The sequence below is a fragment of the Eretmochelys imbricata genome, chromosome 6, assembly GCF_965152235.1.
Source record: "Eretmochelys imbricata isolate rEreImb1 chromosome 6, rEreImb1.hap1, whole genome shotgun sequence".
Lineage (NCBI taxonomy): Eukaryota > Metazoa > Chordata > Testudines > Cheloniidae > Eretmochelys > Eretmochelys imbricata.
The window spans coordinates 7949918-7966797 of NC_135577.1; the positions used below are offsets into that span (position 1 = coordinate 7949918).

At 46.9% G+C, this 16880-nt stretch overlaps 1 protein-coding gene across 2 annotated transcripts; it reads right to left on the reverse strand.

Annotated features, from left to right (window-relative positions):
* Positions 1-285: 285 nt before the first annotated feature.
* LOC144267023 (uncharacterized) lies at positions 286-15930 on the reverse strand. 2 transcript variants are annotated; one of them, XM_077820656.1, is made up of 5 exons: positions 15825-15930; positions 13751-13877; positions 12449-12562; positions 3424-3513; positions 286-2839 (listed from the first exon to the last, which is right to left on the reverse strand). In XM_077820656.1, the coding sequence occupies exons 2-5, from the start codon at positions 13875-13877 to the stop codon at positions 1401-1403; spliced, it is 1770 nt and encodes a 589-aa protein (XP_077676782.1). In that variant the 5' UTR covers positions 15825-15930; the 3' UTR covers positions 286-1400. The 2 variants fall into 2 exon arrangements, with proteins under 2 accessions (XP_077676782.1, XP_077676781.1); XM_077820655.1 differs by lacking the exon at positions 15825-15930 and having other exon boundaries at positions 13751-15162.
* Between the last annotated feature and the right edge of the window lie 950 nt (positions 15931-16880).

Genomic DNA, 16880 nt, shown 5'->3' on the forward strand with positions numbered 1-16880 from the left:
TGGTTTGGACAATGTACATGGCAGAGGGGCATTGCTGGCACCCTGACTGAAATGGTCTCATTAGCACTACAATAAATAAATAATATTTTTCCTCTGCTGATATTCATACCTTCTTGTCAACTGTTGGGAATGGGCCACATCCGCCCTGACTGTATTGACCTCATTAGCACTGACCCCCCACTTGGTGAGGCAACTCCCATCTTTTCATGTGCTGTCTATTTATACCTGCCTACTGTATCTTTCACTCCATGCATCTGATGAAGCGGATCACAACCCATGAAAGCTTATGCCCAAATAAATTTGTTAGTCTCTAAGGTGCCACAAGGACTCGTGGGTTTTTTGCTGATACAGACTAACACGGCTGCCCCTCTGAAACCTGTCTTGCAGCAGTTACATCTTCACTCTGTTTCAAACTATGAGCACAGTTTAGCTCATATTTGTATTCTCCGCATTTAGGAGGCAGAAAATTCCAAATTCCACAGACCTTACACACCTTTACTTATCTAATTATGTACACAACAGTTTAGCTGGCAGTAGACCATAGCACACAAGTAGCATTAGATAAAGGAAACATTTGCACTAACTGTACCTAGCACACAGTTCATATTTGGCAAACCTTAAGAGAGCATACATCTTGCGTCTGACAGATGTCGCATATACAATAAACAAAGATTCGAACAAGTTAACTACTAGTAAATTAGCAAAATAAAGGTTAGCTCGAGCAGAGTATTCTGTCAGATTTTTAGTAGTTCAAAGCTCTAACACCCCCATTTCTAGAGTGGGAATAAGTGTTTAGAGAATATTACAACTGAACTGAAATGCAGCTGGCATAACCTGCTCCAAAAAGAAAGGCAGTCACAGATAAAGTCAGCACTGCAGGGAAGATTGCAGGTCTTCACTTACACACATGGCAACGCAGCCATTTCAGACTCATAATTCTATTGTATTATTTTATTCCCTCCAAGAACGATGAGACAACAGTGACAAAGTCACATCTCGTCATCGCCCTCCGACAGAGAGGCATGGCCATGGATTTCCCCACTTGAGAAACAGGGAGACACTGACCTGGTTCTGCTGATCAATTTGTTTTGTGGCTGTTTGTTTGATTTGTTTGATTCATGGACTCCAAACTGCAGTCCTGACTCCAATCATCTCTGTCCCAGCTGCAGCCTATAATGCTCACAATGGAATGTTTCGGTACCTCTAGGGTTAAATGCTTCCATCTCCAAAACTACACAAAATAATTTTAACAAACTCAGCACCTAAATTTGTGTCTGCTTACTGAAGAGGTGGGAACATTTCAGAGTGGGAGCAAGTTCTCCCACTTTTACAGACTTTGGGAACGGGTGAAGTAAGAGATTGAAGAGGTTCCCTCCATCGAACACAAGGGTCAGGAGTCTCTATCCTGAGTGGGTGCTCTGGTGTTTAGTAAGATATGATGAGCGAGCAAAGCGCTTCCCACACTGAGTGCAGGAATATGGTCGCTCTCCTGGGTGGGTTCTCTGATGCTGAGTAAGAGATGATGAGCGAGCAAAGTGCTTCCCACACTGAAAGCAGGAATATGGTCGCTCTCCTGAATGGATTTTCAGATGTTCAGTGAGAGATGATGAGTGAGCAAAGCGCTTCCCACACTGAGTGCAGGGATAGGGTCGCTCTCCTGAATGGATTCTCAGGTGGTTGGCGAGGCCAGACAATTGGGTGAAACTTTTCCCGCACTCAGTGCAACAATAGGGTTTCTCTCCAGTGTGGATTCTCTGGTGGCGAGTGAGATGTTGTAGACGGACAAAGCCTTTTCCACAGTCAGTGCAGCGATAGAGTTCGCCAGTGTGTACTCGCTTGTGTCTAGTGAGACTGTTTGGATGACCAAATACTTTCCCACACTCAGCACAGCAATGGAATCTCCCCGTACTATGAATTTCCCGGTGTCTCCTGAGACTTTGAAGGAGACTGAATTTTTTCCCACACTCAGCACAGCAATAGGGCTGCTCCCCAGTGTGGATCCTCTGATGTCTGATCAGATGTTCTCGCAGACAAAATGTTTTCCCACACTCATGGCACAAGAAGGGTCTCTCTTCGCTGTGGATTTTCAGGTGTCTAGTAAGACTTGATGTAACTTTGAAGCCTTTCCCACATTGGTTACAGCGATGGGGTCTCTTTTCTGAGTGGATTGCCTGATGATTACGAAATGTTGATGAATCCATAAATCGCTTTCCACACTCAGCGCAGGCATAGGGTCTCTCTCCTGAGTGGACTCTCTTGTGGATATTAAGAGCCGATATATGGAAGAATCTTTTTCCACATTCAGCACAGCAGTAGGGTCTCTCTCCTGTATGTATTCTCTGGTGGGCAGTGAGATGTGATAACTGGTGGAATATCTTCCCACATTCAGAACAGGGATGGTCTCTCTTCTTTCTGTGAGCTTTTCCGTGTGCTCTGAACTCCTTCTTTCTCCTAAAGCTCTCCCCACACTCGCTACAGTGATACAGTTCCTGTCTCCTATGAACCATCCAGTGGTGGCTTATCAGGTCTCTCTGCACCTTGAATTCTTCCCTGCACACACGGCAGGTATATAGGCTCTTTTTGGGCTCAGCTTTTCCCTCTGCAGGAGGCTTTAGATTTGGCCTGGATCTCCTCTGATGGCCTCTTCCGGTTCCTGACTCCTTCCTAGTCAGGTGCTTCCTCTGCCTTTGGAGCCTGCACTGTCTCTTGTGGTGCCTTCCCCGCTCAGATTTCTGGGAATGACTCTCCACTGGTGTTCCTGGGAAAGGCCTGGGTGACTCCAGGTTGCCAGACTCTTCCTCAGGAGTCTGCCCCTCAGCCCTACTCAGTTTCCTCACCCCTGGTTGGTGGGGAAGAGAATTCAGATGTTATTTCTTGTGCTGCTCAGAAAGGGATACCACTAATATTCCCAGCAGGGGGATGTGCCTAAGGGAGCCCCATGCCTCTCCCCTCAGAGCAGGGCTGGCCATCGGCAGTTCAGTGCAAGAGGCCAATCTCCCAGGGGCCTCAGCGCTGGGGAAGGAGGAAGAGATCAGTGTCTCATAGGCCCTGATAACAGCCCCACAAGCAAACGTGAAAATCGGCACCCACGATTCTCTCCCTAATCTGAGGCCCATCTCAGTGGGGAGAACAGCATCACCACAGACCCAGCACTGACACCCCTCTCCCGAGGGACTCACACTGTGATGGATCCGAATGGCTCCATGTTCTGTGGAAAATGAGGGAGGGGGAGAGACTGGAGGAATCTGCGTAAGGGGAGAGATTGAGTTTCTAGGGGCATGTCAGGGTGAGGAGCTGTAGCTCTTCTCATGTTTGGGCTTCAATCCGTATTGTAATGCTCTGTGAGGGGAGAGTTTGCAGCTGATGGACGATTCCTGAAATGAGCTCTCCGGCTCCCACTGCTAGAGAGGGCAGGTTCCCTACCTGCTCCAGAGGAATATCTTCGTGTGAGGAAGAAGCCCAAGGAGCTTCCGATTGCTGACCAGTCCCAGGTCTCCACCGTATCTGGAAAATCTGCACCAAGACAAAAGGCCGTTGATTGACATCATATGGACCAAACGAACATCACTGACAGAAGCCCTTTCCCCTGCATGTAAATTACTCATTTATAGTCACTCTTGGACAGTGGGTTCCACATAGGGTGACCAGAGGTCCCGATTTTATAGGGACAGTCCTGATTTTGGGGGCTTTTTCCTATTACCTCCCACCCCTGTCCCGATTTTTTACACTTGCTATCTGGTCATGCTAGTTCCACAACATACAAGAGGAGAAGCTATTTGAGGCTTGACTGTTACTTTGTATTGTGGTAGCACAACTCAGCTTGTGGTTTCATAGCACCAAGTGCTACACAGAGAGATCACCCTGATGTTGAAAAGCTTACATACTAAATACATAAAGGGTGGGAGAGAACCTGAGCCAAAAGAGTAACTTGCTGTTGTAATAATTGGGCCCACAAATTTACCCTAATTGCCAGTATAACTGTAAAAACTGTGGGAAAGTTTACGAAGTGTTACAATATCCTACAACAATAAATGAAGATGGAAAAGGTGCAAAATATAAACAAGATGACGGAATTAGTCCAAACAAAAGAGGCCTACAATGCAATTCAAGGACAGTGATAAAATGATGGTTGTAAACAAGAGAAGTGCGGAACTGGACATTAACGAACCAAAATGACTGAGTTAGAATTTAGGCCTAACTGGCAGAAAAACAATGAGGGGCTGGGCTATTTTGCCCATTACTTCCTTTTGGGGTTTCTCAAAAGAAAACACTTTCGGGGGGAAATAAAGGAGTGGAACTGAATGCAACCCTTGCTGACTGAAAAAACAGCAACAGCAGGAGCATGCCAACAACTGCTGTGGTGAGCAATACCATCATGCTGCCACTCCTGATACTCTTTTGGGACCCCAGATCTTCTTCGTCCTAATCCTAAAAAATGTCCTAACAAGACTGGACCAGAGAGAAGGAGCCGGAGGATACTGCCACCGTTACCAGTTCTGGCTAACTCCCCCAAATCACCTGGAATGTGAGATTTTGTCTCCGTCCCGCCTAACCCTCATGAATTATTTTCATTCCCCATCATATTTCTTCTCTTCCTTATTTTTCTCCATTTGCCTTCGAGTAAATAAGAGTCTGGCTTAGCTGGGCAAAAATGCCAGTTTGCCACATTGCTGTAAGCCTGTGATCAAAGAAGCAGCCAAACGCATTGTCCAGAACAGACCAGCACGGGACAGGTTTGCCAGGCAGGTCTCCAATTGGCTGATCAGACCGTGTGCCGTGCCTGTGTTTTTCCAGCCGTGAAGTGGCAAGTAAGAGTAAACCCGAGTCAGAAGCCACATGTTCTATCCATGCTGTTCTCTTCTCTTCCCTCGTGTGGGTTTGTTCTGTTTTGTCTCCTAGGACACCAATGCGAGGAGCCTAGGTAACAAAATGGAGGAACTAGAGCTACTGGTGCAGGAAGTGAAACCAGATATTATACGGATAACAGAAACAGGGTGGAATAGAAGTCATGACTGGACTACAGGTATTGAAGGGTATGTGCTGTTTAGGAAAGACCAAAATAAAGGTAAAGGTGGTGGAGTAGCATTGTATATCAATGATGAGGTAGAACGTAAAGAAATAAGAAGCGATGGCATGGATAAGACAGAGTCCATCTGGGCAAAAATCACATTGGGGAAGAAAACTACTAGAGCCTCCCCTGGGATAGTGCTTGGGGTGTGCTATAGACCGCCAGGATCTAATTTGGATATGGATAGAGCCCTCTTTAATGTTTTTAATGAAGTAAATACTAATGGAAACTGCGTGATCATGGGACACTTTAACTTCCCAGATATAGACTGGAGGACGAGTGCTAGTAATAATAATAGGGCTCATATTTTCCTAGATGCGATAGCTGATGGAATCCTTCATCAAGTAGTTGCTGAACCGACTAGAGGGGATGCCATTTTAGATTTGGTTTTGGTGAGTAGTGAGGACCTCATAGAAGAAATGGTTGTAGGGGATAATCTTGGTTCAAGTGATCATGAGCTAATTCAGTTTAAACTGAACGGAAGGATAAACAAAAATAAATCTGCAACTAGGGTTTCTGATTTCAAAAGGGCTTTCAAAAATTAAGGAAATTAGTTAGGGAAGTGGATTGGACTGAAGAACTTATGGATCTAAAGGTAGAGGAGACCTGGGATTACTTTAAGTCAAAGCTGCAGAAGCTATCGGAAGCCTACATCCCAAGAAAGGGGAAAAAATTCATCGGCAGGAGTTGTAGACCAGCTGTATGATTAAGAAAAAGCAGAAAGCATACAGGGAGCGGAAGATGGGAGGGATCAGCAAGGAAAGCTACCTTATTGAGGTCAGAACACGTACGGATAAAGTGAGACATGCTGAAAGTCAAGTAGAGTTGGACCTTGCAAAGGGAATTAAAACCAATAGTAAAAGGTTCTATAGCCATATAAATAAGATGAAAACAAAGAAAGAAGAAGTGGGGCCGCTAAACACTGAGGATGGAGTGGAGGTTAAGGATAATCTAGGCATGGTCCAATATCTAAACAAATACTTTGCCTCAGTCTTTAATAAGGCTAAAGAGGATCTTAGAGATAATGGTAGCATGACAAATGGGAATGAGGATATGAAGGTAGATATTCCATACCTGAGGTAGAAGCGAAACTCAAACAGCTTAATGGGACTAAATCGGGGGGCCCAGATGATCTTCATCCAAGAATATTAAAGGAATTGGCACATGAAATTGCAAGCCCATTAGCAAGAATTTTTAATGAATCTGTAAATGCAGGGTTTGTACCGTATGATTGGAGAATTGCCAACATAGTTCCTATTTTTAAGAAAGGAAAAAAAAGTGATCCGGGTAACTACAGGCCTGTTAGTTTGACATCTGTAGTATGCAAGGTCTTGGAAAAAATTTTGAAGGAGAAAGCACTTAAGGACATTGAGGTCAATGATAAATGGGACAAAATAAAACATGGTTTTACAAAAGGTAGATCTTGCCAAACCAACCTGATCTCCTTCTTTGAGAAAGTAACAGATTTTTTAGACAAAGGAAATGCAGTGGATCTAATTTACCTAGATTTCAGTAAGGTGTTTGATAACGGTGCCACATGGGGAATTATTAGTTAAATTGGAAAAGATGGGGATCAATATGAAAATTGAAAGGTGGATAAGGAATTGGTGAAAGGGGAGACTACAGCCTGTCATACTGAAAGGTGAACTGTCAGGCTGGAGGGAGGCTACCAGTGGAGTTCCTCAGGGATTGGTTTTGGAACCATTCTTATTTAATCTTTTTATTACTGACCTCAGCACAAAAAGTGGGAGTGTGCTAATAAAGTTTGCGGATGATACAAAGCTGGGAGGTATTGCCAATTTAGAGAGAGACCAGGATATCATACAGGAAGATCTGGATGACCTTGTAAACTGGAGTAATAGGATGAAATTTAATAGTGAGAAGTGTAAGGTCATTCATTTTAGGGATTAATAACAAGAATTTTAGTTAGAAGCTGGGGACGCATCAATTAGAAGTAACAGAGGAGGAGAAGAACCTTGGAGTATTGGTTGATCACAGGATGACTATGATCCACCAATGTGATATGGCCGTGAAAAAAGCTAATGCCATCTTGGGATGCATTTGGCGAAGTATTTCCAGTAGGGATAAGGAGGTTTTAGTACCGTTATACAAGGCACTGGTGAGACCTCACCTGGAATAGTGTGTGCAGTTCTGGTCTCCCATGTTTAAGAAGGATGAATTCAAACTGGAACAGGTACAGAGAAGGGCTACTAGGATGATCCTAGGAATGGAAAACTTGTCTTATGAAAGGAGACTCAAGGAGCTTGGCTTGTTTAGCCTAACTAAAAGAAGGTTGAGGGGAGATATGATTGCGCTCTATAAATATATCAGAGGGATAAATACCAGAGAGGGAGAGGAATTATTTAAGCTCAGTACCAATGTGGACACAAGAACAAATGGATATAAACTGTCCATCGGGAAGTTTAGACTTGAAATTAGACAAAGGTTTCTAACCATCAGAGTGGTGAAGTTTTGAAATAGCCTTCCAAGGGAAGCAGTGGGGGCAAAAGACCTATCTGGCTTTAAGATTAAACTCGATAAGTTTATGGAGGAGATGGTATGATGGGATAACATGATTTTGGTAGTTAATTTATCTTTAAATATTCATGGTAAATAGGCCCAATGGCCTGTGATGGGATGGGATCTGAATTACTACAGAGAATTCTTTCCTGGATATCTGGCTGGTGAATCTCGCCCACATGCTCAGGGTTCAGCTGATCACCATATTTGGGGTCGGGAAGGAATTTTCTTCGAGGGCAGATTGGAAGAGGCCCTGGAATCATAGAATATCAGGGTTGGAAGGGACCTCAGGAGGTCATCTAGTCCAACCCCCTGATCAAAGCAGGACCAATCCCCAATTTTTGCCCCGATCCCTAAATGGCCCCCTCAAGGATTGAACTCACAACCCTGGGTTTAGCAGGCCAATGCTCAAACCACTGAGCTATCTCTCCCCCCAAGGTTTATTGCCTTCCTCTGTAGCATGGGGCCATGGGGTCACTTGCAGGAGGATTCTCTGATCCTTGAAGTCTTTAAACCATGATTTGAGGACTTCAATAGCTCAGATATATGTCAGAGGTTTATCAGAAGTGGGTGGGTGAGATTCTGTGGTGTGCATCGTGCAGGAAGTCAGACTAGATGATCATAATAGTCCCTTCTGACCTTAATATCTATGAATCTATGAAATGGGATTGGATTTTAATAATAGCAACAACAGCTCCAGCCCATTTCAACTAGCTGCTTCTCTTTTCCCCAGGAGGACAGTTATTACCGTCTTTAATACCATCGAAAAGACTTTCAAACAGAGGCCTTTTGACTAAAGACTCTCTCCTGCTAAAGGGAAAGGCAACAAGGGACATTGTCAAAATAAAAGTCTTACGTAATACCTAAAATGTCTTAACTCTTTTTCCTTCTTTTTCTGTATACTTAATGAAAGGTTAGAAAGAATTTTTCATGGTGATTTCTATGGTACTGAGCAGACTACTGTCTCTGTATTCCAAATCCCAAACCTTATTTAACGCTCTTCAATGCTGGCCATAACAGTGTCATGTTAACATCTTTGTCTCTCTGGGCCCATGTAATCTATATGAATTAATACAACATTGTCCAAGGTCTGCCAGCAGTTCAGTGGCAGAATGAGGAATAGAGTCCAGGTCTCCTCATTCCCATAACATGTTGCCTCCGAACCAGTCCTGGAGAATAATAAGAAAATCTCTTATTAATGTCAACAGAGAGCCCAATAAAGCGATGGAACGATGTTGGGTCCCTAGAAAACTGGGCCTGAACTCGGAAGGAAAATTCCCAAGTGCTGCTCAGCCAATGATTCAGACAGCCAGCAAAGGATTAGAAACACTTTGGACAGGATTCGCAAAAAGAAAAGGAGTACTTGTGGCACCTTAGAGACTAACCAATTTATTTGAGCATGAGCTTTCGTGAGCTACCGCTCACTTCATCAGATGCATACCGTGGAAACTGCAGCAGACTTTATATATACACAGAGAATATGAAACAATACCTCCTCCCACCCCACTGTCCTGCTGGTAATAGCTTATCTAAAGTAATCTTCAGGTTAGGCCATTTCCAGCACAAATCCAGGTTTTCTCACCCTCCACCCCCCCACACAAATTCACTCTCCTGCTGGTGATAGCCCATCCAAAGTGACAACTCTTTACACAATGTGCATGATAATGAAGTTAGGCCATTTCCTGCACAAATACAGGTTCTCTCACTCCCTCACACCCCTCCAAAAACCCACCCCCATACACACACAAACTCACTCTCCTGCTGGTAATAGCTCATCCAAACTGACCACTCTCCAAGTTTAAATCCAAGTTAAACCACAACATCTGGGGGGGGGGGGGGTAGGAAAAAACAAGAGGAAATAGGCTACCTTGCATAATGACTTAGCCACTCCCAGTCTCTATTTAAGCCTAAATTAATAGTATCCAATTTGCAAATGAATTCCAATTCAGCAGTTTCTCGCTGGAGTCTGGATTTGAAGTTTTTTTGTTTTAAGATAGCGACCTTCATGTCTGTGGTTGCGTGACCAGAGAGATTGAAGTGTTCTCCGACTGGTTTATGAATGTTATAATTCTTGACATCTGATTTGTGTCCATTTATTCTTTTACGTAGAGACTGTCCAGTTTGACCAATGTACATGGCAGAGGGGCATTGCTGGCACATGACGGCATAAATCACATTGGTGGATGTGCAGGTGAACGAGCCTCTGATAGTGTGGCTGATGTTATTAGGCCCTGTGATTGTGTCCCCTACACAAGCCATTACCCTATGATCCCACTGAGAGTTACCAAAAGCAACTACAGCATTTGCTCAAGAAACTTCCTGAAAAAGCACAAGATGAAATCCGCACAGACACACCCCTGGAACCCCGACCTGGGATATTCTATCTACTACCCAAGATCCATAAACCTGGAACTCCTGGGCGCCCCATCATTTCAGGCATTGGCACCCTGACAGCAGGATTGTCTGGCTATGTAGACTCCCTCCTCAGGCCCTATGCTACCAGCACTCCCAGCTACCTTCGAGACACCACTGACTTCCTGAGGAAACTTCAATCCATCGGTGATCTTCCTGATAACACCATCCTGGCCACTATGGATGTAGAAGCCCTCTACACCAACATTCCACACAAAGATGGACTACAAGCCGTCAGGAACACTATCCCCGATAATGTCACGGCTAACCTGGTGGCTGAACTTTGTGACTTTGTCCTTACCCATAACTATTTCACATTTGGGGACAATGTATACCTTCAGATCAGCGGCACTGCTATGGGTACCCGCATGGCCCCACAGTATGCCAACATTTTTATGGCTGATCTAGAACAACGCTTCCTCAGCTCTCATCCCCTAAAGCCCCTACTCTACTTGCGCTATATTGATGACATCTTCATCATCTGGACCCATGGAAAAGAAGCCCTTGAGGAATTCCACCATGATTTCAACAATTTCCATCCCACCACCAACCTCAGCCTGGTCCAGTCCACACAAGAGATCCACTTCCTGGACACTACAGTGCTAATAAACAATGGTCACATAAACACCACCCTATACCGGAAACCTACTGACCGCTATTCCTACCTGCATGCCTCCAGCTTTCACCCTGACCACACCACACGATCCATCGTCTACAGCCAAGCTCTGCGATACAACCGCATTTGCTCCAACCCCTCAGACAGAGACAAACACCTACAAGATCTCTGTCAAGCTTTCTTACAACTACAATACCCACCTGCGGAAGTAAAGAAACAGATTGATAGAGCCAGAAGAGTTCCCAGAAGTTACCTACTACAGGACAGGCCTAACAAAGAAAATAACAGAACGCCACTAGCCGTCACCTTCAGCCCCCAACTAAAACCCCTCCAACGCATTATTAAGGATCTACAACCTATCCTAAAGGATGACCCAACACTCTCACAAATCTTGGGAGACAGGCCAGTCCTTGCCTACAGACAGCCCCGCAACCTGAAGCAAATACTCACCAACAACCACATACCACACAACAGAACCACTAACCCAGGAACTTATCCTTGCAACAAAGCCCGTTGCCAATTGTGCCCACATATCTATTCAGGGGACACAATCACAGGGCCTAATAACATCAGCCACACTATCAGAGGCTCGTTCACCTGCACATCCACCAATGTGATTTATGCCGTCATGTGCCAGCAATGCCCCTCTGCCATGTACATTGGTCAAACTGGACAGTCTCTACGTAAAAGAATAAATGGACACAAATCAGATGTCAAGAATTATAACATTCATAAACCAGTCGGAGAACACTTCAATCTCTCTGGTCACGCAATCACAGACATGAAGGTCGCTATCTTAAAACAAAAAAACTTCAAATCCAGACTCCAGCGAGAAACTGCTGAATTGGAATTCATTTGCAAATTGGATACTATTAATTTAGGCTTAAATAGAGACTGGGAGTGGCTAAGTCATTATGCAAGGTAGCCTATTTCCTCTTGTTTTTTCCTACCCCCCCCCGCCCCCAGATGTTGTGGTTTAACTTGGATTTAAACTTGGAGAGTGGTCAGTTTGGATGAGCTATTACCAGCAGGAGAGTGAGTTTGTGTGTGTATGGGGGTGGGTTTTTGGAGGGGGGTGAGGGAGTGAGAGAACCTGTATTTGTGCAGGAAATGGCCTAACTTCATTATCATGCACATTGTGTAAAGAGTTGTCACTTTGGATGGGCTATCACCAGCAGGAGAGTGAATTTGTGTGGGGGGGTGGAGGGTGAGAAAACCTGGATTTGTGCTGGAAATGGCCTAACCTGAAGATTACTTTAGATAAGCTATTACCAGCAGGACAGTGGGGTGGGAGGAGGTATTGTTTCATATTCTCTGTGTATATATAAAGTCTGCTGCAGTTTCCACGGTATGCATCTGATGAAGTGAGCTGTAGCTCACGAAAGCTCATGCTCAAATAAATTGGTTAGTCTCTAAGGTGCCACAAGTACTCCTTTTCTTTTTGCGAATACAGACTAACACGGCTGTTACTCTGAAACCTTTGGACAGGATTAGAATTCTAAACGATCTTGACAAACTGGAGAATTGGTCTGAAATCAACACGGTGAAATTGAAGAAACACAAGTTCAAATTAGTTCACCGAAGAAGGAAAAATGAAATGCACAATAGAAAATGGGAGATAACTGGCTTTACAGCAGTACAGCAGAAAAGAATGTGGTGGTTAAAGTGGATCATGCATTGAATGAGAGCTGACAACGTGATACTGTTCTAAGAAAGCCTACCAACAATAGACTAAAAGACTAACAATCAGGGATTTGTCGTCACCTGGACCACAATCAGGATTCCAGCTGCCTTCCTTCTATCCCTGCACATCAGTTTAACTCCTTCCTCACCTGGGTGGGTTCCTCTCAGGATGTCCCCATCTTCATCTTCTGTGGGACCTGGCACACACAAATTTTCTCCTCGCTCTATGCTGGAGATCACCACTGGCTTGGGGGTTTGGATTCCTGCTTAGAGAAAATCATCACCGCCCATTAGATCTAAGCTAAGCACTTCCAGCTACACAACTGTTGCACTTTGCACCGCTCCATATGCAATGTTTGTTAATTAGGCAATGAGCTAAATGTGAAGGCTAATAGGCAATTTTTTTCTATGGAAACATGTACTGCAACTTATGGTCAACATTCCTGGTGCCCGGCAGAGGTGGGATATTGAGCTGCAAACAACCTGGCACCTGTGGAAAGGGCAGATGGAGAGGACTGCGATGTCTCAAGGGATTGAGGGGAACAGATGTGACAAATGCTGGATATTTCTCCTTACCCTAGGAGATTTACTCAGTTACCCAGCACCCCCCTTTCTCCTGCAGATATGTTTACATAGGAATAAAACACCTGTAGCTGGCCTGGGCCAGATGACTTGGGTTTGGGCCGTTGGACTGTAAAATTGCAGAGTGGATATATTTGGAGGGAGGGTCCCAGAACCCAGGCTCCAACTCGGACATGAACATCTGCGATGCAATTTTTAGCCCCAGAACCTGAGCTCTACATCCTGAGTCAACTGACCCAGGCCACCCATAGGTCTTGGGCCTATGCCAGGGGTCTTTTATTCCTGCACAGATGAACCCAGTCTGTCTTTCACCTTAACTATGGCGTTGGCTGGCCTTTCATCCTGTAGACCTAACGAACACACAACCCTTTTCTGCCTATGTGCTCTGTCCGGGGAACTACAAGAGACACAATTCTCTTGCACTAAACTGTGGAGCCCTAGCGACCATGGGTAGAAGTGCATACTCTTGAAGATATGCAGTGTAGTTGTAGCCATATCAGTCCCAGGATATTAGAGAGATCAGCTGAGTGAGGTAATATCTTTTATTGGACCAACTTCTGTTGGTGAGAGAGAGTAGTTTTGCTTTCCCATACCTGAAGAAGAGCTCCGTGTGGCTCAAAAACTTCTCTCTCTCACCAACAGAAGTTGGCCTAATAAAAGATATTGCCTTACCAACCTTGTCTCCCCCTGAAAGGGCTGCTCTGCTCCATTAAACATGCCTCTATGCATCCACACCCATGCACCCCTCCTTCCAACCCCATAGACACCTCTCCACCTAACCACTCATACCAATGCTCCATCTCAGTTACGGTGTCTCTGTGCAGCACCCAGTGCACTGGGGCCCTGATCTCACAGACACAGCTCCTCACCTAGCGAGACCAGAGTCTGGTAATTTTCCCACATGACGTGTTTGTAAAGTTGCCTTTGCTCCTCGCCCAGCAGGGCCCACTCCGCTGGGGAGAAATACATGGCCACATCCTCAAACGTCAGCAACATCTGAAAGGACAAACAACCCAACTCAGCATGGCAAAGTTTACACACGGGTAGAGGAAGAGCTGTTGCAGGTGAGGCAGACGTAAAAGTGGTCCACGGATCTGGGAGGGTTCTGGGAGGTTTGAAAGTTTGTACCATTATTATGGGTGCGGGTTTGCGCAGTGTAAAAGAAGTAATGGACACTGTTTTCCGTGTCTGTGATTCACCACACAGTGGTGGCTCCGGGAGCTAAGCCTGGCCCCCTGCTGTGGGTGTTGTATCCTAGCACAAAGAGTAGCACCACTTCTGAGGCGGCGTCCTCCTGACCCTCTGTCATGATGGGACAGGCAAGCCAAACTTCAGTGAGTGTCGCAGCAGGTCACAGCCCCACTTACATTTAGCCGGCACACCTGACCCTCTGTCACCATGCACTGCAGCCCCTCCAGCCATGATGCAATGCCCAGAGCAGGGCATCGGGCCCAGTCAACCCCACAGGACCTTGCTGGAGCCACTATTGCAGGGTGAGAGTGGGGCACTGGAGTGGCATTGTGGGATGTGTACAGGGGTGGTTCACTTCCCAGTCACTCCCTCCTAGGGCCTGCCCTCTTTCTTGGGCGGGAACTAGCGTTCAACATGGCTACAACAGTGTGTCCCAGGATATTACAGAGAAAAGGTGGGGGAGGTAATATCTCCTTCTGGACCAACTTTATTTATTCTTGAGCTACACAGAGCAGGGTCCCAAAGCCCAGGCTCCAGCAGAAGCCCGAATGTCTGCACCACAATTAAACTGCCCCTACGCTGAGCCCCATCAACTGGCACAGCCCGGCTGCAGGTTTTAGTTGCCCTCTAGACCATCGGTGGGAAAACTGCGTCCTGCAGGCCGGATCTGGCCCATCAGGGCTTTGGATCCGGCCCGCGGTATTGCCCCCATGGTGCTGCAGGCCCCATGCCACTCTCAGAAGCGGCCAGCACCACGTCCCTGCTGCCCCTTGGGGCGGGGAAGAGGGGGGCAGAGGGCTCCCTATGTTGCCCTCACCTCCAGGCACCCCCCGCAGCTCCCATTGGCTGGGAACAGGGAACCGCGCGCTGCCAATGAGAGCTTCGGGGGAGGTACCTGGAGGCGTGTCAAGGGCAGTAAGCGAAGCCCTGTACAAACCCCCGCCTGCCCCCCAGGACCACGCAGGGACCTGGTTCCGGCCGCTTCCCGGAGCGGCGCGGCATGGGGCCAGGGCGGGCAGGCAGGGAGTCTGCCCTGGCCCCGGTGCATGCCGCTGCCACCCCTTAGCCACTTTAGGTAAGCAGCACCAGACTGGAGCCCGAACCCCTCCTACACCCCACCCCCCAACTCCCTGCCCTGAGCCCCCTGCCAAACCCCACACCCCTCCTGCACCCCTGCCCAGAGCCCCATCCCGCACTCTGCACCCCAACTCCCTGCCCTGAGCCCCCCATACTCCTCACACTCCTCCTCTGCCCCAATCCCTTGCCCTGAGCCGGTTCCTGCACCCCGCGCCCCAACCCCCTGCCCTACATACAATTTCCCCACCCAGATGTGGCCCTCGACCCAAAAAGTTTGCCCACTCCTCCTCTAGAGAGACCCTGGGAGCCCCAGCCAGAGAGCTGCAGCTCAAGCAGGAGCAGCCCAGGCTGGTAGCGCTGGAGGCCCCGGGCTGAATCCCCAGCACGCTGCCCGATGGGGCGCTCACAGAAGGAACCTTCCCCCCGCGGTACCCACGGACCCAGCGCAGCCTCCCCCCGCGCTCCCATCGCCGGTGTGTGCAGCGGCCCCGGCCCGGCGCCGAGCCCGGTGTCCCGAGCGGGCCGGTCCCAGCGCCCGTGGCACAGGCCAGAGGAACCGGCCGAACGGACCCGCCCGCGCAGCAGCCTCCTCCCCGGGCAGCGATTCGCAGCCTCTGCGGCCGCTTCCCTCCCTCCGCGGCCGCCTCTGGCGGCGCCTCCCCGGGCCCCGCTCACCGCCCCGCGCGCCGGGGCTGCAGCCTGCAGAGGGGGCTCGCTCCCGCACGCGCCGCTCGGGCCGGGCTCAGGATTGAGGCACGGAAGGTGTCGCAGTCATTCCTGGGCGTGTCTAGGCTTGTGGAGGACCCCGAGCTCTGTGGGTTTAACCCTTAATCATCTCGTTAGGAGAAGATTTGTTACAGACCCAGCCAGTCGTGAACACGAAGCGAGGTCGGTTCACTGCTGATGGGTCCCATCGTCCCATTCCTTATTCAAAAGAAAAGGAGGACTTGTGGCACCTTAGAGACTAACCCAATTTATCTGATTAATGCTCAAATAAATTGGTTAGTCTCTAAGGTGCCACAAGTCCTCCTTTTCTTTTTGCGAATACAGACTAACAGGGCTGCTACTCTGAAACTTATTCAAAAGAGTATTTTGTAGTAATTCATCAGTGTGCGATGCTTTTTCAAACATTTTACCATAATAAATCTGATTGAATTTCATGACAAAAACAACAAAGAGTCCTGTAGCACCTTAGAGACTAACAAATTTATTTGGGCATAAGCTTTCGTGGGCTATAACCCACTGTTTCATAACAGTGTATATACATAATTATACATTATTTAATAATGCAATATTCAAATCTGGAATTGGAATGGGAGTGGCTGACAGTGACAAAATATTTCTCGGAGTACCAGGAGTGCCATTGTGGTGAGACAAGAATATGCCATTCCCAGAGCTGAAACTCCATGTCTGGGCTACTCCCTGCCAAATATTACACCTCTGTTCTATTTTGTATCTCATTTGACAATAGCTATAGCACATGCACAAAATAATCAACCAAAAGCAATAGTCACACCAAATTGTTGCAGATCCAGAGGTAATGTTTTCACATAAATTATATGGACAGTTACAAATTAAGAAGTCTATGGGACTAACTCCGCTTGCTTTTTGGACAAATTAAATCAGACAAATTAAGAACAGGAGCAATGGCTAAGGTATCAGAACTTGCTTCATTGTGTTATAAATAGGAAAAAAATTGTTATAATTAGCGTGTGTATTTTGCTTGGTGCA

Excerpts from the sequence above, each read along its gene's own strand:
- LOC144267023 (XM_077820655.1), bottom strand. The coding sequence starts at position 14,012 with ATGGTACAAACTTTCAAACCTCCCAGAACCCTCCCAGATCCGTGGACC. Across the intron at positions 12,563-13,750 it reads CCAGACTCTGGTCTCGCTAG|GAATCCAAACCCCCAAGCCA; the intron begins GTGAGGAGCTGT and ends TTCTCTAAGCAG. Across the intron at positions 3,514-12,448 it reads CCTGAGAGGAACCCACCCAG|ATTTTCCAGATACGGTGGAG; the intron begins GTGAGGAAGGAG and ends GTCTTGGTGCAG.